The 22,384-nt window shown below is 47.4% G+C and overlaps 1 protein-coding gene across 3 annotated transcripts in view; it reads right to left on the bottom strand.

The window, feature by feature from the left end:
- LACTBL1 (lactamase beta like 1) overlaps positions 1-18,896 on the bottom strand; it is a 30,739-nt gene extending 11,843 nt beyond the window's left edge. The window contains exons 1-5 of one of the 3 annotated variants that reach the window (XM_073316315.2): positions 18,777-18,896; positions 16,611-16,698; positions 13,127-13,271; positions 11,296-11,405; positions 5,225-5,382 (exon numbers count right to left, since the gene is read on the bottom strand). In XM_073316315.2, coding sequence (XP_073172416.1) covers positions 5,225-5,382; positions 11,296-11,405; positions 13,127-13,271; positions 16,611-16,631 — 434 coding nt within the window. In that variant the 5' untranslated portion in view covers positions 16,632-16,698; positions 18,777-18,896. Of the gene's footprint in view, positions 1-5,224; positions 5,383-11,295; positions 11,406-13,126; positions 13,272-15,629; positions 15,935-16,610; positions 16,699-18,776 lie in introns of those variants that run through there. The other 2 variants (XM_073316317.2, XM_073316316.2) reach the window with 2 other exon arrangements.
- Between the last annotated feature and the right edge of the window lie 3,488 nt (positions 18,897-22,384).

Raw genomic sequence — 22,384 nt, 5'->3', positions numbered from 1 at the left:
AGACCTTTCAGGCTACCACGTCATGCCAAACATTCTCTGAACAACTCAGCTATTCTAAACAAGTCCAAACAGGGGACAGCATTTAAGGGATGCTCAGCACATCAGATTGCTCAAGGAGCTGATTATCTGTTGCTTTATTAAATTTATAATCTACATTAATGTAACAATAAGGGACCAAAAGTCAGGAAAGATTAAAGTTAAGCTTGAACATATATAACTCTGGCCCGGTTGCCCATATGCATTATGCTACAACTTTCACGTATGGAATCAAATAATCCAATAGAAATAATATAATAGAATTGTTTGCAAATAATACAATAGATTTTTACAGTATTTTCTATAGCCGTTGAGATACTCAGGAATATTTAAGGTAGATTGTATTCATTTCATTAAAACTGTAACATAATGTGTATCTACATGTGGAGAGAATACGTTTGTGTATTCGACATTCAGATCTGATTTTTGAATGCTTAATTTGGCAGCCTTAACTTTATATCAATGTATAGGCAGGGGTCTTGTGGAAGAAATAGCATGTGATCATGTAATTAAAGTCTTTATCGTAATGTATATGCACAAGGGGGTAAAATTACAGTTGTGCATGGAAACTTAACTCTAGTATTTCCTAACTTTTGAGTGCTTGACTTTAGAGCAACCTTAATGCAATTTCCTAGGATTTTAGAAAACAAACTGAAAAAACAGAATTTCTATCCTGTGAAAGCGTATTAACACCAGCTTGGATCATCAGAAGGGTTGGAACCTTTAGATCCACCACACATATATCTGTCACTTGAGCTAACAGTAATAGGCTGTTTTCCTCAATGTACATGTGCCACTAGAGGGAGTCTGGACACACACCTTCCTGGAGAGTTTCACAGCTATTTGTTGACAGCAGAGGAAAGTAGAAACTCAACACCTAGGTTCAGTTCCAAGGTTTGATCTATTCTGTACAGGATCCTACACCAGACTCATCACCATAGTAGCTGAGTGCCTAGGTTCTGGAGACAAGTGGGCTCCAGCAATTATAGACTCTTCTGTCCCTGTGCCCTCAGCCTGTCTCCATCCCCTGTGTCCTCCTATCTATCCCCCAATCCTGGCTTCTGTCCCTCCTCCCCTCTACTCCTACCTGCTTCCACCCCTCAGCTTCTTCTCCCTTACCGCTCTTCTCCAATCTATGCCCCCATTCGGCCTCCTGCACCCCTTCCCCACCTGTTCCTATCTGCCCCCCACGTGCCCTGCTCCTCCCTTGCTCCTGCCTGACTGCCTCTCCAATGTTCCCCCTCCTCCTTTGCTCCTATCTACCTCCCCCTGGCTGCTGCCACTTCCCCTCTGCTTGTATCTCCCCCCATCCATGCCTATATACCTGCCCAGACTCCTATCTCCCCCTCTTCTGCTCCTATCCAACCCCCCGCCTTGGCTCCTACTCTCATCCCCTTTTCTTCTGTTCTCCCTGGCTCCTTCTCCCATTTCTCACCACTCTAAACTACAGCCAGGCTTCCTCTTTCTCCTTGCTGCTTGGGTTCCACCGGAGGAGCATGGAGAGCACAGGAGAGGCACCAAACCACAGCAGCCCCTGGCAGCGATGAGGCCAAATTGCAGGAAAGTCCAGCTCAGCCCTTGCAGCCCCTATGTTCAGCTGCTCTGATGGCACATGTAGGAGCTGTGAATGGCTGGAGCATGCTCAGTGCAGGCAGAATCTTCGGCTAGTTTAGCTGCCAAACGCTAAGTCTCTGTGGAGCTTGGGCAAACTGCAATTTTTAGGAGACTAATACCTGGGGCCAAGTTTGGGGGAATGTTAATGGCAACAGCAGGGAGATCTCCCTAAGGTTAAGTCCCTGCTTCAAAGCATGAAGGTGCTAGGGCTTTTCAACTAAACAATTGTAAGGATTTTCTAATATGGCAAAACAACCTGTTTTCCTTTAATCTTACACATCTTAACACCGCTTTTCATAATTATGCCCAGGTCTTCTTCTTGAGTTGGGATAGTTAATTTAAAGCCTCTAGGTGTATGAGTAATTCAAATTTTCCCTTAAATGTGCATAACTTTGTATTTATCAGCATTTAATTTTATCTGTCATATTGCTTATTTACCTAGCTTGATTCTTGATTAGTTCCCTGTGAAGCTCCTCACAGTCTTCTCTAGGCTAGTTTAACCTGAATAATCAGGACAGTTTCGCACCTCACTACTCACTTTTTTCCAGTCCACTAATAAATACATGAAACACCACTGGTCCCAGAATAGAACCTTCCTGTACATCATGGTTAATCTTTTCCCATGCTAAAAATTAACCATTTCTACTCTTTGTTAGAAGAAAAGGAGTATTTGTGGCACCTTAGAGACTAACTCAAATAAATTGGTTAGTCTCTAAGGTGGCACAAGTACTCCTTTTCTTTTTGCTGATACAGACTAACACGGCTGCTACTCTGAAACCTACTCTTTGTTAGCTGTCTCTTTGCCAGATCAAGGACACCCCTTAATTACAGGGCAGGTTATCACTAAAGGCAAAATAGTGCTGGTTAAGTAATCCTTTTCATACCTGTGCATGGACTATATACAATTTTGCCCTTGTATTGTATGTGTGCATTTTACAAAATCCTGAAGGAAGTGTATGCCTCTCCCCCCCCCATGCACACATTCCAGCTCCGTTGCTGCCCTCCCCAACATGTGTGGTTTGCCATTGGAAGGGATCAAAGGCCTTGAAGTGACATACATTGCTCTAAAGTACTAAACAGAGCAGTTTAAAGGATAGTTCTACTTGAAAAAGTGGCTGTCTAAAAATGGCATTGTAGGTCTCCTATTTATTACATCGCAGCAACTCAGGATCAAGTATGCTCAGTTTACATGTAAAAGGACGTATTTTCCAACTTCTAATGCTGCAAATGATCCCTGTGAATTAAGTTGTAGTCTTCCCTTCTCATGCATCATCCTCAGGGATATTGGTTCTGCAGACAAAATTCTGCCCTCAGCGACCCTTGTTCTCCCCATCCCTTTGCCTTCACAGAGTTTGCACAGCTGGTGGGACCCGAGCCCTTGAGCTGTGTCGTGATGCTAAAAAAAGAGTACAGAGAGGTAAAAATGTATTTTTGTCACTGCAGTGGGTATATTATTACCTGATACTTATAGGACCTAGATGTGCAATGTTTATTCTCGTTGGTGAGCACCTGATTGTGCACAGAACCACATTGAAGTCAATAGAGTTACTCGCAATTGTGTGTGCTCACCAGTGTCAGTGGGGCTTCCACCACTGGGCCCACAGGAGCAGAGCTGCTGAGTAAGAGGTTGTTATTTTCACATTCTGAGTAGAAATGCATTTTAAACTGCAAAAAACAGGGAGGGGTAAGGGTAGATGGGTTCATGGTAAGACTGAGCAGCCAGGCAAGGATGGGCAGGGTTCAAGACAGAATAGGTTCAAGCTGACTTCAGTTTAGATCATCCCATTTTAAGACGTGTGATTAATTGAAATGTGAATAACTTCACTAAACTGACTGACAAGACAAGCCACATTTAGTCATTTTGACGATATCATTGTTTTAAGTCAGCGATTTCTGGACCATCCTAGCTCAGTTTAGCTCAATCCAAAACGGGAGTGCTGCAGAGTCTCAGGGTGCTCTGAATTGCTGCAGCTTTGAATGGCTCAAAAAACAAAGGCAAAAGTTTTAACAAACTGATTTTAAATGTTCATAACTTTAAAATTACCAGGGATTTTCATCAGACTTAGCTTGACCTTTAAGTTTTAATGAGATCAACCAAAAAATCAAGTTTGAGGAAAATCAGGTCAATAGATTTAAAGTTATAAATATTTAAATTTAGCAAAGACGATATGAAACCCTGCTTCATGCGCATGTGTAGGGCATCTCTTTCGAAGGGTCTCATCTAGGACATATTCTCGCACATTTAAGAGAACAACTAACCTTTCATTGACTTCACTGGGGGAAGGAGTATGTCCATACTGGCTTCATCTACTGAGCATGCTCAGGATACATTTCCCAAATACAGGACTCATTACTTTGCTAAATGAACCCCATTTTACCCCAAGTCAGCAAAAGCATTACACCTCAGTATGGATTATGCACAGGCCAAGTTTCAAGCATTAGATAACTTGCTCTAGTGCTGTACAGAAAATGGTGATTAGGTTTTTCTGCAGTGGAAAAAATATTTCTTTTCACTCTGATGGAACTCAGAAACAGCTGACGTTGCCCAAACTTTAAAAAATAAAATTAAATCCACCTGCATGCAGAAACCAAGCCTTGAAAGTTTCATTCCAAATGGTAAATGCTTCAGTAAGCTGAGAGCGTGTTTAAGATGGGAAGATAATAGAAGCTGTTGTCTAGCCTTAACTATAGAGTCTGCAGCACTGGGGGTGGTGTGGTAAAATGGGACCCAGCTGGGGGCACCCCTCCCCACAAAACCCGCTAAACCCAGAGTTGTGCAGGGGAGACCCCTCACAATCTGGAGGTACTAGGAACCAGGTGGTGCCTCCCCTTCACATGGACTTACTACAGAGAGGAGCCTTTTGGAGAACTTTCTCCAATTTAGGCTGGACTACCACTGCCCTCTGTTGATTAGCTGTTTGCTCCAACCTTCCCCCACAATCTCTTCATTTTAGGCTATGTCTACACTTCACTTTCATCGTTAAAACTTTTGTTGCTCAGGGGTGGGGGGGAAAAAAACCCCGAACGACAAAAGTTTTAACAATGAGAAGCACTGGTTTGGACAGTGCTTCATCAGCAGGAAATGCTCTTTTAGATGGTCTCCTACAGCATGTGGGAAACCCTTATGCTTAACGATCTGTGCCATCCTGTATTTAGCTCAGACACTCTGATTACTGTTTCCAGACCTGAGGAAGAGCTCTGTGACTCTCAAAAGGTTGTCCCTTCCACCAACAGAGGTTGGTCCAACAAAAGATATTTCCTCACCTACCTTGTCTCTCTCATGTCCTGGGACCAACATGCCTACAACAACATTGCAAACAAGACAGTTGCATTGTAACTGCACCTGGCACACATTAAAGGGAGGATCTGTGATGGCTGTTCCATTTTTATTGCCCCACATTTGGAAGAAGTAGGGTTTTTTTAAGATTTCAGAATGTATTTATGTAATTGAATTGATATGCAGTGCATACATCCCTCCCACTTGCTGTCTGTCGAGGCATAGTGACAGTAATTTTCCACTAACCCAATAGCTAAATCATACCCAATTCCTGCTGTATTAACTTGCAAACCCCACCTGTAAATGGTGTACTCATTGGGCATCGCTGAAAAGGGGTCAGAGCCATTCTTCTTTCCAAAGTTGCCTGTCCAGAGCACAGTGTCATTGTAGATAACAATGGCAGACATGGCAGGGAGGCTTGGGCTATGGATTTTGTGGCGCAGAAGCATGTCCACCTAGGAGAAGATTAGAAAGTGGTGAGGAGTTTGAAGGCAAGCACAGAGTAGGACAAAGGAATGAATCAATACAACAGTGCATTCACAGTGAACAGGGATAATTACATTTATCTACTGGTGAGCAAATGGCTCTGTACAAAGATAAGTCAAATATTTAAAACAAAGCATTTTTAATCAATGATCCGTCTCTGAAAATTGAATTTTTCACAAAATCTTTGCTTTTGACTGTCCCATCATTTCTTTAATGTTTTTCTACGGTTCTACATCTCTACTCTGTACCCTTGCTTACTGATTATTAGCTGGTTCCCATCATCTGAGTATCTGCAAACCTTGTTATTTAAACAAAGATAAAATTCCCATAATAATACCTAGTTATTATATAGCACTTTTCACCAGTACATCTCAAAGCGCTTAATAGGAAATGTACGAAACCCAGATGTGCAGTCTTCTCACATACCATAGACAATAAAGGGGAAGGGATGCAGACTGGGATAAGTAAAGAACATGTCAGAGATCTTCTGACCAATTTGAATGAATTCAAGTGAGCTAGGTCTGATGCTATTCATCCAAGGGTACCGAAGGAATTAGCTGAAGAAATCTCGGAGCCACTGGCAATAATATTTACAAACTCATGGATGACAGGAGAGGTCCCAGAAGACCGGCGAAGGGCTAGCATAGTGTCCATCTTTAAAAGGGGGAAAGGAGGAGCCAGGAACTACAGACCAGTCAGCCTGACGCTGATACCTGGGAAGCTACGAGAGCAATGTCTCAAACATTCAATTTGTGAATACCTGGAGGACGAAGGGGTGAGCACTAGCAGCCAGCCTGGATTTACCAAGAACAAATCATGCCACATCAGCTTCATTGACAGGGTAACTGATTTGGTGGATGGGGGAAATGCGGTGGACATAATATACCTGGACTTCAGCAAGGCTTTTGACACAGTCCCACATGACATTCAAATCAGCCAGCTGGAGAAATGCGGGCTCAGAAGAATGACCATTAAATCGATATATAATTGATTAAGGAACTGCAAACAGAGAGTAACTATTAATGGAATGATTTCAGATTGGAGGGAGGTCTCAAATGGGGTTCCACAGGCAGGTGTTCTGGGTCCAGTGTTGTTTAACATCTTTGTTAATGACCTGAATGTAGGTATACAGAGCACACTGATCAAATTTGAAGATGACAAAAAAATGAGGGGGTTGCCAACACTTTGGAGGGCAGAGCTAAAATTCAGATGGATCTTGATAAATTGTAGAACTGGGCTATAGACAACAAAATGAAATTCAACAAAGATAAATGTAAGGGAAGAAAAACCAAATGCACAAATACAAAATAGGGGATAACTGGCTTGGCAGCAGCAGTGCTGAGAATGATCTGGGAGTTGAGGTGGATCACAACCTCAACATGAGTCAGCAATGCAATGCTGTTGCAAAAATAGCAAACGCAGTTTTAAGTTGCATTAAGAGAGGCATAGCATGCAAGTCGTGGGAGGTAATAGCGTTGCTCTGCTCAGTGCTGGGTAGGCCTCAGATGGAGCACTGTGTGCAGTTTTGGTCACCAACATATAGAGAGGATGTAGAGAAAGTGGAAAAGATCCAGAGGCGAGTGACAAATATGATCAAAGGGATGAAATGCAAACCATAGGAACTGGGTTTGTTTACTTTGGAAAATAGGAGATTATGGGGGGGATATGATTAATGCTCTTCAAATGCTTAAAAGGCTGTTATAAAAAGAGGCAATGGATTCAAAATATAGCATGGCAGATTTAAATTAAAACCTCAGGAAAAACCAGAGGTGCTGACTCCATGGGTGATCTGGGGCTTAAGCCCGCACAGAAAAAAATAAGGGGTGCTCAGCACGCACCAGCCGCAACTGTTCGGTGGGGGCTGCCAATCAGCTGTTCAGACACTGGTGGGAGGCACTTACAGGAGGGCAGAGACCCTTGGGGGAGGGGGCGGAGCCTCAGGGCAGAACAGAGGTGGAGCACCCACTGGGAAAAATAAAACTCAATACCTGTGAGAAAAACTTCCTAACTGTCAGAACAGTACGACAATGGAACAGACTGCCTTGGGAGTCAGGAAGTCGTGGAAGCTCTTTTACTGGAGGCTTTCAAAAGGAGGCTGGATAGCTATCTGTCTTGGATGGTTGAGATATAATAAATCTGTAACTTGGCAGGGGGTTAGACTAGATGGGCCTTGCAGTCCCTTCTAACCCTATGGTTCTATGATTCTATGAAATGTGAGTCCTCACACTAATATCTTAGGGTGGAAGATGCATAAAGCCAAGGTCCTGACCATTTGTGGATATTAAAAGATTCCATGGCACTTTTACAACATCAAGCAGATCAGTCCCAGTGTCTTGTTCAAATTCCAATCTGGAATCTCTTTTTTACTTGCAGAATCAATTGGATTGACCAGATTTTCTCTGCTCCACTGTGCACATGCTTGAGCAGTGTTAGAAGCTACCGCACTCCTCAGGGAAGTGATTCTCAGTGATGGACTCTTGCATACAATGGCTTTGTAAAGGACTTGGAATCGTTATGGATAAAAGCCTCCATCACACAGGACAGTGCTCACTCCCAAACCCATCACACAGGACAGTGTTTAGCCCACACCCCCCTCCCATGCTCACCCCAAACCCTTTCCCCTGCACTCACTCAAACCCCTCCCCCATACTCATTACTAGAGCTGGTGAAAAACCCTATGAAATGCCTGACACTTGGCATCTGTGCAACTTCAATGGAGAGATCAGCTTCCCTGGAGACCTGACTTTTACCCCATGATAACCCCATATGGCCTTGATTGGCACATCAGCACCCCAAGGGAGCAGAATGTGGAAGACCATTGGCCAAATACAACCCTACATTTAGTTTCTGCAAGGAATGCTGAGAGGTATCCATGTAGCCATGTCCAACCCAATAAAGAGCTCAAGGGAATATAAGAATTGCCATGCGCAGTCAGACCAATACGCCATCCAGTTCAATATCCTTTCTCTGATGTTGGCCAATACTAGATTCTACAGAAGAAGGTGCAAGAATTCCAGTAATGGGCTGGCACGCTGTCTGGAGTGGCTCATGACCAAGACTGCCAACCTCAGAGCAGACTGTCAAAAACCAGGGCGGACATCCCAAACTGCTGGTATGTTCTAGAATTAGATTTCACCAACCCAGTAACAAATGTGAGCTCCCAAAGTTTTTGGAGGGGGGTGAGGGGGTGAGAGAACCTGGATTTGTGCAGGAAATGGCCCACCTTGATTATCATGCACATTGTGTAGAGAGTTGTCACTTTGGATGGGCTATTACCAGCAGGAGAGTGAGTTTGTGTGGGGGGGTGGAGGGTGAGAAAACCTGGATTTGTGCTGGAAATGGCCCAACTTGATGATCACTTTAGATAAGCTATTACCAGCAGGACAGTGGGGTGGGAGGATGTCACGGAGTGTGGGGGAGTCCAGGCCCTGCACCCCTCTTCCTGGGATCCACTGAGACTCTCAGCCAGCCAGTAAAACAGAAGGTTTATTGGACAACAGGAACACAGCCCCCAACAGAGCTTGTGGGTACAACCAGGACCCCTCAATCACGTCCTTCTGGGGGAGCAGGGAGCTTAGACCCCAGCCCTGGGGTTCCCTGTGTTCCTCCACCCAGCCCCAAACTGAAAACTAAACCCACCCAGCAGGTTCCCTGCTGCAGTCTCCGTCCACATTCCTGGGCAGAGGTGTTACCTCCCCCTCCCCCTCCTGGCTCAGGTGACAGGCTCTCAGGTCTCCCATCCCCAGGGCACATTCCCAGGTCAACACTCCCCCCTCCCTGCTGAGTCACATCGTCACAGAGGAGGTATTGTTTCATGATCTCTGTGTGTATATAAAGTCTGCTGCAGTTTCCACGGTATGCATCCGATGAAGTGAGCTGTAGCTCACGAAAGCTCATGCTCAAATAAATTGGTTAGTCTCTAAGGTGCCACAAGTACTCCTTTTCTTTTTGCGAATACAGACTAACACGGCTGTTACTCTGAAACCTCTCCTTCCTTAGAAGTTTTTTAAGGTCAGGCTTGACAAAGCCCTGGCTGGGATGATTTAGTAGGCCACTGGTCCTGCTTTGAGCAGGGGGTTGGACTAGATGACCTCCTGAGGTCCCTTCCAACCCTGATATTCTATGATTCTATAAATGGTCACTTACAAAAAATCACAAAATATTCAGGTTGCTTCCAGTCCCAAGAGACCAGTCTCTTACCCCAGGTCAATTTGCATCTTAAATCTTACATCAAAGAGAACACTTTTAGCCAATCCTGTAATAAACTAACTAAATGTGTATTAACTGGGAAAAAGAAATAAGAGAGTTATTTAGGGGTTCAAGCAAGCAAGCATATAGACACAAATGAGTTCAGACTGTGATTCAAAAGGTGACAGCATTGTAGTAATCTGTCAAGTCAAAATATCTTTCAGGACTAACCCATGCCAGCAGCATGGAGATCTCTTTTGCTTATGTTTAGTAATCTTTGCCTCTCAGAATCCAGACAGGATGAAAGAGATTTTCCTTGTCAGGGACTTTAAACCCCTCCATTCAAGGGTCCCAAATGATGGGATAAATTGTAGATCTCTCCTTCCTGGAGGGAGTTAGGAATGCCATCAACAGGGTCTCTGTCCTTTGATGCTACACATCACCTCATTTGCCTTCAATAGGCCATCTTGTATGCAGGGTCAGCACTTTACCTTAATTAATGCTTCTTTATTGTTTGGTGAGTTACACAAATACAGAGGTTTACAATGCAAACACTCAATATACCTTTATACCATGGGCTATGGAGGTTGTAAGTGAGATCAATACACACAGCATCCTGCAGGCATTTTATAAAGTCTAAACACTAAGCACATTCTTATCAACTTAACATCTAATATCTAGTCTGATAACACTAACACACAGATAAGCCAGACTGGTTTCCCAGCTATGAATTTGTAACTGTTCAGTGTGGCCTAGGGCCTTGGAATGAGCTGGCACCTGGTTTGCCATCATCAACGGGCAATTATAGACAATCTATAACAATCTATCCCATTGGGGGAATGTTTTCCTAAACCCCATCTCTTAGTGAATATAAACTCTCAGTTCTTCCCAGGATAGAGTCCCCCATCCTATAAGTATGGCCTGCATTCTTTGTCCCTAGATGCATACATTTATATTCACCCATATTAACTTGCACATAGTTGGTTGGCAACCAGTTTACCAAGAGATCTGGATCACTCTGAATCAGTAATCTGTCCTCTTTATTATTTACCACTCCCCTCAATTTTTGTATCATCTGCACACTTTATCAATGATGATTATGTTTTCTTCCAGCTAACTGATAAAAATGTTAAATAGTGTAGGGCCAAGAATCGATCCATGCAGGACCCCACTGGAAACACACCTGCTAGATGGTGATTTTAAGAACATGAAGTGTAACTCCTCTGTTTAACTGTTTAACTCCTCTGTTTATATATCCATGTAATTAGGAATAAGAATTAGATCAGAGGGGCACACTAATCTCCAGAAGCTTCTGGTAGTTTGTCTCTTCTTTCCCAGAGCCCTGCTCACCTTTCCACACATACAAGTGCTTCCCACTGAAGTCACAGAGAGACACTCAAATTTTCCTGTGAAGGAGTCAGGCCACAGGAAGGGAAGTGTGGAGTTGTGCTCCTCAAACTGGATGTTGTTGTTACTGTGTTATCCAGAGGATAACCAAGACTATTGGAGGGCTTAGAGTTCAGCTGGTCCTGGATACACTTGAGACAGTCACCTGTCCTAATATGACCCTGGAGACTGAAGGAGACTGAAGAACCCAGATCTCTTCCTTCCTACATTCCTAGACTCTCTTCCCTACACCTACAGGTCACTGAGGTTAAGACATATACACCCCCATCCATGCCATTCCCACAGACCTTCTCCAGCGCATCCTTCAGGATTGGGATTGGGTGGTCCAGTGGTACAGGTTCTGGATAGCGGGGACACATCTGAATAGCTTCTGATCTCACCTCCATTGCAGATGGGCCTGGAAACAGTTCCAGAGAGGAGGCTGGTTGAGCAGATGGGTTTGCTGACATGTTTTACATAGAAGATTACACAGAATGAAGAAGTGCGGATGAGGCCACCAACCTTACAGAGCCTGAAGAGGCCTTGTGTAAAGCAAAGGAGGGGCTGACAGACCTACAACTCACACAGAATTTCAGCACGACATGTTTTTGGTGCACTTTCAAATCTACCCCAGCGAGGTACTGAGTACACGAGGGAAATCCTTGACTGAGTGTACTAGTGACAGCGGGCTGGCAGAGAGAGCATAGTTGACACAGGGCTCAATCCTGGTCCTCCTGAAGTTAGTAGGAGTTTTGCTGTTGAGTTCAGTAGGACCAAGTTGTGTCCCAAAGTCTCCCCATGAGCATCAATTGGGCACTGTGACTCCACAGGGAGGGAAAGAAGCAGCAAATGGAAATAAGCTTTTCCAGTAAATATTGTGAATACTGCCTGAAAGTGACCTGGACACCTAAGGAAACAAACCAGCTCCAAACCAGAACACATTGGACACATGGGGCCACCCACAGAAACAGCTGACCATCTGCCATGCCAGGGAGAAATCAGGGGCCCAACAATTTTCTTCCTCATTTTAAATTTTTGGTGCAAATGAAGAACTCTTATTTCCTAAGGAAAATGGTAACTCTCCTACCTGGGGCCAATATTTGCCCATCAGATTCCAGTGAGCTTCTGAAGCACAGCTCCCCAGCTCTACACATTATAAAGAAAATGCCTGTGATTTCCCCTTCTTTTACCCCTTTGGGGTGGGTATGTGCCATGTTGTGGTGCTGTGTAGCAGAGGAGAAATATCACTGCAGAACTTTCGAGCTGAGACCATTGTGGACCAATGACCGTGAAACCCCAGGCAGATTCTGACCAGTGCAGCCCCATAAGAAGAAAGTGAGATCCAGACTCAGAGGTGAGTCCAAGTGAGTTTAGAAGGAGTCTATGTTGGTGTAATGTCTTCTTCTGACCCCTTCAAAGTGTCTCTGTAACTCTCTGGGCTCTCTTAGCCTTACATCCACTTACCAGTGTATGGATTACATCCCTGCACATGCTGCCTCTGAATCTGTCCCACTGAGTTTGCAATAACTGAGTGTGAGGAAGTCGAAATGAATCTATGGGGTCTAAGCTGGCATGACCCATATGGCAAGGGGCCAGGAGAGAAGAGTAGCAGGTAACACTGCTAGCAAGAGGGGGTACGCAGGTGTACATTAAAGTAGCCACCCACAGCTTTAACATGCACCTTCTGACTCCCTCCTTAGGATGTAAATTACTCCAGCGTGGTTTTAGCAGGTATAAGGGAATCCAGCTAGGCTTAGGAGGGCTTATCATGCCCCACCTTACTCACCACCCCTGACTTTGCTTCTGAGTGTAGACCCTGACTTCCTGAGGCAACCCTTTCTTATCATCACTGGCAGGTTTTCTTTGTTTTTTATTTGGAATCTCATTCACACCTGTTAGACCCTTCCATCTCACTGAACCCACTGGGCAAATAATTAGGTTGTGTGTAATGAAAGAGAGGCTCTGAGTGCACAGGGCAGGAGGGAGAGCCGTATCTACTACTTCCCCTGAAGTGTCCAACCAACTATCTGTAGTGCTCAACCCTGCAGAGTTTATTCAAACAACCACCTCTTGATTTCAATGGCATTGGGCTCTGGGTTCTGAGACCCACTGTGTGCAGGCTGATTGCTGGATACTCACCAGGCTCCTCCTTGGGGAGGCTGTACTGCCACAGGAAGCAGCCCATCATGGTCACAGAGAGCAGGGAAAAGAAGATTAGTGCCACGTGGATCCACTTCACTTCCATCATCAAGAGCCTAAGGAGACTCCGCCCTCTGGAGGCTTGCTGCAAAGAAGAGACATGGGGGTTTCAGTGGTACTGTTTATAGGACACAGAGAGAGAGGAACTGCCTCCCATGCTTATAAATTAGGTATGTACATGATCTACAGACAAGGACATGAGTTCCTGGTGCAATCACTGTAGCATTAATAGACAGCTTATAACGTGTCCCCTGAAATGCCACAAAATTCTGTGAATAATCTATGCCACCATTGATGCAGCTGGTGCTGGAAGTTGCTTAAAAACTGGTTTGGGTTTCAGTATGCGAGCTCATGCTATTAAATCATGGCCTGTTCGGTACAGAATAATCATGGCTCATTCCCAGCATCCCCACCACACCTTCAGTCTGAGTCATGTCGTGTGCGATGTCATTTGCATGCAAGATGCACACACACAAAAAGTTGCATTAAATTGTCTGCATCTCACTTATCTTTAATCAGGTTAGACTGAGCCAGTCCCCGGGGACTATACTGTAGCCTGGTCTCCTCTCCAGAACTGGAATCTAGGATGGCCGATTCAGGATTTCTCCCAAACCCATTGGTGCATGGGCTCTTTCTCATGTAACAAGGGAACTAAGAAAGCCACGGTCAGACTTGTAGGTATCTTTCTCACGCTCTGGCCCATGTGACTGAGGATCCTGAAGGGGAACCCAGATCCCATCAGCACTTAGCCCCTTTCCCCCCTCCTAAGCTTACGGGCACTTTCTGAATATGAACAGATGTTTGTTACAAATATTTTGTGAAACCTTTTGGTCTATTTCAAACATTTCCACAGCAGGTTTTGAAGTTGCATAGTACTCTGGGTTCTTCCATCCCTAAGTGGGAAGGTAACAGCTCTTGTCCCTTCTTGCTGCCTCTATCAGCCATGTGTCCTGACATCACCCATCCTGCTGCATGCTGGATGGACCAAAGAGCTGACAGCCAGAACACTTGCATTCTCCACGCTCCAGCTGCCTGAGCAAGGACAGCTCTCACCTGCCAGGGAACACCCATCAACACTAAGGAAAGCAGCATGTACCAGAAAAGGACCCCATCCTGGATCTGTCACAGACCTAGTTTCCCACAGGAAGGTGGGCAGGGGGAACCAGCATGCACCAGGAAGGGTGATGTCAGGTCATCTGTCTGATGGAGGCAGCGGGGGGCGGGGGAGGGGGGAGAGGGTAAGAGGGGGGCAGGAAGGGGTGAGGAGGGAGAATGACATACAGAGGAAGGACAAAGGCCATCCAGTCCAGATGGCCTGGTCTGAAAGAGCAAGAGAAGACGGTGATGGAAAGAGGATAAATAGATACAGGAGAAGGAGAAAAGAGAAGCCAGGGCTACATTGCTCAGCTCAGAGAGAGACAATGAAGCCCCAAGCTACACTGAAACATACTGTGCCCTAGCTGACAAGAGCAAAGGCTCACATAGGTGGAAGGAATTGATCAGACCCTAAGCTATTATCAGCCAGGTCTATTGCTAGGGTCACACTGCCCCCGGCCCCAGTCCTGAGTGACAAAGCTCACTCTTACCCATCTGTTAGTCCACTCTGGAGAGCTGCTCCTTAGAGCTGCAAGGAGATGCCATGTTCCTGCTGTAGGAGCTGAGAGTGCAGACCAGGGCCCTCACTTTTCATTTTTAGCTCCCACATGGTAAAACTGCCTTTTCACTGATGCCTCCTGCCCAGACTGTCTCCTCCTAGCTTCTTCCCCCACCCCGTTGCTGCCGGTGACTCCCAGGGCCCTGACGTCAGAGTGAAATGGGATTTTCTTGGTTTAATCTCTGGGGGAGGAGGTAATCCCCAATCTGCTCACTTCGTGCACTTCGGACTTTCCCAGCCCACTAGACATTGATCCAAAAGGGAAGGGCGCCCAAACCTTTCTCACCTGATGCCACCTTCGTTCACCTCCCCTGGCAGCAAGTGCCCTGCACCTCCAGTCCCATCTCTTCACACACCAGTCCCACTGCAGCACCAGCGACTATGTCCTGCTCTCCAAACCCAGAGACAAATGGCACTTACATAGTAACACAAATGGGACATCTCTCGCCATTCACTGGGGTGCTGAGCGCTTAAATCTGACTGACTGCACAGAGCTATTCATTCTCCATGGGATTTACAGGAAATGAATTACCCACAAATAACTCCCAACCCAGTCTGTGGGGAAATACACTCTTCTACCTGTCTCTTCTTATTCAGCAACAGAGATTCCATACAATTCCTGTCCCAAGTGGGAGAGGAGATCTGCAGGGTGATTTGATCCATGTCCCATTTTCTCTGAGCCCCCAAAGTTTGGGGAGAGGTTCAGATAAGTCGCCCCCTATTAAACCCTTCTCTTATACCACGCAGTGTAATATTTCCCTGTGTCCCTTCCAGTGAATTAATACTCACACTTCTGTGTGTCACTTAGCTGGTGACAGACCTTATCACAAGTTATTAAGGCCCAACATGATTCACAGCTCCCGTCTGTACCATCCTCAGATGATGTCTCAGTCACACACGGGCCATTGCCAGGAAGCACAAAATATGCTGGATGTATCCGATCCAGGCTAGCTGATTTTAAGTGTGGCAACAGCAGAGCAGAGATCTGCCAGCCACCCTGTCTCGCCATGCTCTAAGCTGCAACCTCCCGTCCCAGGGAGGAGTTGCGTGGCCTCTCTGGCAGTGCCTGGAGTGATCTTTGCTCTCTAGCTGACTGTTCCTTTGTCTCTGTGTTTCTCTGTCCATTTAACCCAATCAGAGCTTCCAGAAAGTGTCGTTCACCCCCCGGCCCCTCCCCAGCAAGGACATTAAAGCTACAGGGCCAGAGTGGAATTTGCTTTTCACTCTCTCAGGGTTGAAAGTGCCTGTGAGATAGAATATTAATTCTGTCTAATGCTTCTCTGCCATGTGTGTGAATTGGGGCTGAAACCAGCTGGGCTTTGTGAACTATTTATAGCATCTTCATCTCCTCTTGGCATTTGTGCAGGGAGGCGATTAACCCTTGTGATGGACAGCATCTTCATGTCTGTGACACGTAGCTCACTCACTCAGCCCCAGTACATTTGGTGGGGAATCGCCAGGCTAATAATTTACAAAACACAGGAGGACGAAGCCCAGATGGGCAGAGACAGGGAACACAGGGGGCAGATCCTGCTCTCACGTCCACCAAAGCTAATGAGGAATAATCCCATTAGAGTCAATGGAGTTATAGTGCTGTAAGCAAGAGGAGAATCAGGCCCAGCCATTTGTTGGTGAGCTACATACTTTATTTGGATACAACAATGTCAGACTATTTCCTTTCCATTGGCCTGGGCTCTGATGCTGACAATCAACAGCCAAGGGAATGGGAGCAGTGAAGCGGCTGTGGATGTTGGGAAGGTTGGGCCTTACCCGTTTCTGTAACCCTTCCATGGCTGATTAGGAGTCGCTTCTCATCACCAGCGCTGGGGGGCTTTTGCAAGTCCAGGGCTGGAAACTCCTAGGAGCAGGGAACAAAGGGTTAGAACAGGGGAAAAAAGGGACCGCAGGGCAAGTCTGAGCAAGGGGTAGAGGGAACTCAGATGCCAGCATATGGAAAGTGAGGGCAGGGCTGCCTATTAGAATGAGGCAGGAGAGCCCAGCACTAGGGGATGAAGCAGGAAAGAGGGGATTGCTCCAGAAAATAAGCTCAGAGAGTGCGAGAACAGGTGGCAGCTTCACACCCTCTGCTTCTCTCTGGTTTTGCGTAATACCAGCCCACCCCTAAGGCAGTGACTTTCAACCTTTCCAGACTTCTGTACCCCTTTCAGGAGTCTGATTTGTCTGGTGTACCCCCAAGTTTCACTTCACTTAAAAACTACTTGCTTACAAAATCAGACAAAAGTGTAACAGCACACTGTTACTGAAAAATTGCTTCTTTTCTCAAATGAACTGAAATATTAATATTGTATTTACAATTCAGTGTATAGTATATAGAGTAGGATAGAATCATAGAACATTAGGGTTGGGAGAGACCTCAGGAGGTCATCTAGTCCAGAGGTGGGCAAACTATAATCCGCAGGCCACATCTGGCTGGCGGGACCCTCCTGCCCGGCCCCTGAGCTCCTGGCCGGGGAGGCTCGCCCCTGGCCCCTCCCCCCCTGGCCCCCGCATCTCAGCTCACTGCTCCGCCGGCACAATGCTCTGGGCGGGGGGGCTGCGAGCTCCTGGGGCCACGTAGCTGCAGAGCCCGGCCTGACCCGGTGCCCTGTGCTGCGCGGTGCGTGGCTGGCTCTGTCTGGGCGCTGGGCGCTGCCCGCCACCGGTGCTTCAGACAGTGCGGTAAGGGGACAGGGAGCGGAGGAGGGGGGGTTGGATAGAGGGCAGGGGAGTTCAGGGGAGTGGTCAGGGGGCGGGAGTGTCGATAGGGGTTGGGGCGGTCAGAGGGTGGGGAACAGGGGGGTTGAATGGGGGCAGGGGTCCCAAGGGGGCAGTCAGGAATGAGAGGAGGGGTTGGATGGGGCAGCAGGGGGAAGTCAGGAGTGGGGGGTGTGGGGGCGGTCAGGGGACAGGGAGTGGTGGATGGGGCAGGAGTCCCGGGGGGGCCATCAGGGGACAGGGAACGCGGGGGAGGGGTTGGATTGGGTAGGAGTCCTGGGCGGGGATCAGGGGGTGAGAAGCCGGGGGGGTCGGATAGGGGGTTGGGGCCGGACCACGCCTGGCTGTTTGGGGAGGCACAGCCTTGCCTAACCAGCCCTCTATACAATTCTGGAAACCCGATGTGGCCCTCAGGCCAAAAAGTTTGCCCGCCCCGATCTAGTCCAATCCCCTGCTTAAAGCAGGACCAACACCAGCTAAATCATCCCAGCCAGGGCTTTGTCAAGCCAGGCCTTACAAACCTCTAAGGATGGTTGTCATACAGTCATTGTCTGTATGAAAGTTTAGTTTGCACTGACTTCGCTAGTGCTTTTTATGTAACCTGTTGTAAAACTAGGCAAATCTCTAGATGAGTTGATGTCCCCCTGGAAGACCTCTGGGTACCCCCAGTGGTATGTGTACCCCTGGCTGAGAACCACTGACCTAAAGGAACTAGCTAGCAATACGGTGTCCTTTTCAAATTGCCCAGGCCCCTTTCCCTCCTGCTGCCAGGACCCTGCCCCCAAGTCATCTGGCTGGCAGCAGTTCCCCCTCTCTTCTCCCCCAGCTCCCCTAGAGAATTAGAGCACAGAGTTCTTCAAGGCTGAAGCTTCCCCACGGGTCGGGTCGAGGTGTGACATGATCCTTCATCCCGCCCAGGCCCTGCGGGGGTGGTTAAACCCCTCCCCTTCCCTGGCCTCTCTCTGCTGGACACTTACTGAAACTGAAGAGACATGAGCTCATCTCAGCTACCTATGATTAGAGAAGCCAAGATGGAGGCATTGATCTGTGGTGCTCTCAGGGCTGGGAGCAGTGCCCAGGGCCGGTGTCACAGACTCCAAGCGCACAAGGGACCATAGTATCACTGTCCCTCAAGCCACCAAAGCCTCCCTCCTCTCCCGTCCTTGCTTCCCATTAGCAGTGATTTCCGCGGTGGGTAAAAGAACCTTGGAAAGCTCTTACCAGCCTCGCTGCTGTTGTTCTCCAGGTTCCAGTGCTGATGAATTTGGGGCTTTCCTGCTGCCACAGATGTTGTTAAGAGTGGCTGGAGCACTAATCCCAGCAGGCAGCCTCTCAGCGCAGATTATTCCCTCTGCCTCACCCTTGCGCAGAGGATGGAACATCTGTCCAGGGAAGCTGCCAGAAAAGAGAGTGGCATTGCTATTCTCCTGGGGTGCAACAAGCACAACAGGGCACAGTGGGAGTTGCAGGAGCGGCTGGTTTTAACATGCCACAGGAATGAAATGTTCATTATTCCCCAGAGTCCACCCTTGGGAAGCTCTTTATAGATACCCCTGGTGGTGGGGCAGAGGGGCGGGAAGTGACCTGCCAGAGGCCACATGCAGAATCAGTAGCAGAGCCAGCACCTGAACCCAGGAGTCCTGATTCCCCATCCCTTGTGCTCACTCTGAGGCCATGTCCACATTACGAGCTAGGGGTGTGATTCTCGACTCAGCCTGAAACTGGTGGGTATGTACTCTGCTGCTGCTACCCATGCGACCACAGCTACACTGATATCTATACTCCCACTAACTCAATGTACATAAGCAGAGGACTCACACCCCCACCCCATAATGTAGACTGACCCACAGATGACACTCCCTTCATACACTTCAGAATCCAAGGGGCTCCAGGCTTGCTGCCCTCCAGTAATGAAAACAGAGGAGCTGAATGCCCTTCCTCAACTATCCTGGGCCTGCTGCCAATGGGGCAATGCATAGGGCCATTCCTTCCAGAGAGGAGAGTACAGAAAACATTTTCAAGTTGCTGATTAACATGTATGGGGAATGACGGACCCGGATGCCATCCTGAAGTGATAGGACTGAGGGATGATGATTTAAGACATGAAATGAAGAGGAGATTCAAGGAGCAGCCTACATTGACTTTTCCTGACCTGATGAGGGGAGCCTTTGAGGGGCTGAGGAGGATGAAAAGAATATTGAAGGAGCTGGAAATAAAATAGTTATAGAGAAAAAAAGGAAGGTGTTATCCAAGCCATCCTGGCAGATATGGACAATACAAGCACTGTCTTGGAGAGTTTGACCAAAGCAGGACAAAGACTTCGTGATCAACAAGAAGAGCTATTTAAAATAGTGCATCAACCAAAAGCAAACAATGCATTCTGAGGGGCAGAAAATTTCAGGACATCTCCATTAAGAGATAACTAGGACAACCCGGTTTGATGTGGACGCCACGAGTCCGATCACATCTGGAGAGAATCCCCACGTAACTGAAAGGATCAAGGAAGAATTTCCTCTCCTGATAGGGAGAGATTTGAAGTTCGAAATTCAAGTGAGGGCAGAAGAGACTCTCAAAAAGGGGATGAGACACTCACTACTTCACCTAGGGTGGGTTTACAGATGGCTAGAACTCTGGACAGTCCACGGATAGAGGAAAAGAAAGCCAGAGCTTTTGGAGCCAGCCCCATCGTGGAAGTGGCGATTGGAGGGGTAAAGGCATGGTCTTTACATGACATAAGGTCTGAAGTCACCACCATGAAGGCAAGTTACTTTTATAAGAACTTTGAAAGACCTTATGCTATAGGGGATGCCCACTGGATAAAGTTGATAGCAGCTAACAGATTAGATACTCCTGTAATTGAATGTTTGGCGGCAGATATCCAGTGTTTAGGGCAAGTATTGCCTCAGAAGTGCATTTTCTTTGCCCAGGCTGGTTATGAGCGTCTGGAAGATGCCATGATTGGAGTTCCCATTATCCTAGGGAATGACTGTCCTGAAGGATTTGATGGACTCTTTGGACACTATTGCAGCTTTCAGGAGGACTCCACCACACATCTGTGCAAAAATAAATGCTCAATGTCAGAAGATTTGACAGCCAGGCAGGATTGGACAGGTAAAGGGAGCAGGGGGGATTTTCCTCTGCTCAGAGCCCATTTCTGCAACGCCAGCTGCTCTACTGTGCCACGGCCTCCTTGCCCCTAACAGAGCAACCCTGCACCCCAGTCACCTCCCCTCAGGGAGTATGGGCTGGAGAATAGCAAATGCCATCTTTAGGGAGACTATGGATTGTGCTAACAAAACCAACGCCACTTGAGCGGGGCCAGGGTGACAGTCTGCCTGAAGGCCCCTCACTGCTGCTGTGCAAGGACTCTCTTTTCTCAGTTCCGTCTCCAACATGGAGCTGCAGAAGAGTTTCCTGGCAGAGGTGATGGGGGTGGACAGGTGAAAGCAAGTCTAGCATGGAGAGTGTCCTGTGGATTGTGGAGTGCTGGGAGGTGCTTGCCATGATTAGTGTATTGTTTGGGGGAGATGCAGCAGGTGACTGGGGAGATGTTTCTTTGGGTTTACTCAGCACTATTGTGGAGATGGACACAGGAGCCAAAGCCTGGGTTTGGGCATGTCCGTCCAGCTCCTGCCATTTGGGCCCAGCCCAGAGCTCTCCGTCAGGGTTTGTGTGGGCCATTAGTGCCAGTAAAGGTGTGAACAAGTCCTGGTGCCCCACGTGTGGGAGGAGGAGGAGGAGGAAGAGGAGCTCTTTATGGCCTGGGAGGGGCTTGGTGGGGAATGGGTTATTTATTAGTGTCCAGAACAGTGGCAGAAAGAGCCTTCTGTTCTCTCTGTGTATATATATATATATATATATCTTCCTACTGTATTTTCCACTGCATGCATCTGATGAAGTGGGTTTTAGCCCACGAAAGCTTATGCTCAAATAAATTGGTTAGTCTCTAAGGTGCCACAAGTCCTCCTTTTCTGTTTGCGGATACAGACTGACACGGCTGCTCCTCTGAGACCTGATTCAGTGGGTGCACTTCTCCTCCACTGCCTCCTCTTCACTCTGCCCAGGGGGCACCAACTGCCTGCAGCACCACTCTCCGCTGGGCACCACATCCGTAATCCCAGCCCAGTGCAGCTAGGAGGCCTTGGAGTGGGGGTGGGGTGCTGCATCAGGTCCCCTCCACACGACAGCAAGCGGGGACGTGGGTTGAAGTGCCAGAATTAAGGGTGCTGCTGTGAGCGGTCGACGCAGCCAGGTCACAATGCTCTAACCAGGGCGCCAGGCCATCCCTGCAGGACAGGAGGGGTTTCTGAGGGTGCAGCTGCACCCAGGAAGCCCTGCTAAAGCCATCGCTGGTCCAAAATAAGCCTCTTGTGGTAGGTCTGAAAGGCGATTCCCTTATTTGGGGTAGTGGTAGATGTGCTTTCAGCTGCCCAGCATCTGTATAGATTGCAGCTGTATGTAGCTCAGGGGTCCCTGTTCTATTTCACACAAGCCTCAGAAGTCTGCAGGGGGCCTAGATTTTTACTAGGCCATTTCCAAGCTCCCTTGTTAACTGCCTGCTGGCAGCTAGTTCCCTGATAATGGGTATCGCCTCTGGAAATTGCAGTCCCATGGCAACAAGGAGTTTAATGGCTCTTATTGCTTAATGGAAGACATGGCTCTGGTAATCCACCTGTTGTCTCCAGCAAAGTCCCTTAGAAAGTGTCCTGTTATTCCTGTCCCTACTCAAGCACTGGGCTTTCTCTCTTTCTTACACACACACATGCGCACTCGGAAGTGCGGCTAGAGGTGGCACAGACCCATGCTCCTCTTTAGCAGCTCCCCACAGG

Source organism: Lepidochelys kempii, chromosome 18, assembly GCF_965140285.1.
Source record: "Lepidochelys kempii isolate rLepKem1 chromosome 18, rLepKem1.hap1, whole genome shotgun sequence".
Lineage (NCBI taxonomy): Eukaryota > Metazoa > Chordata > Testudines > Cheloniidae > Lepidochelys > Lepidochelys kempii.
Note: the sequence above shows the minus strand (reverse complement) of the source record. Positions and strands in the feature narration are given on the sequence as shown.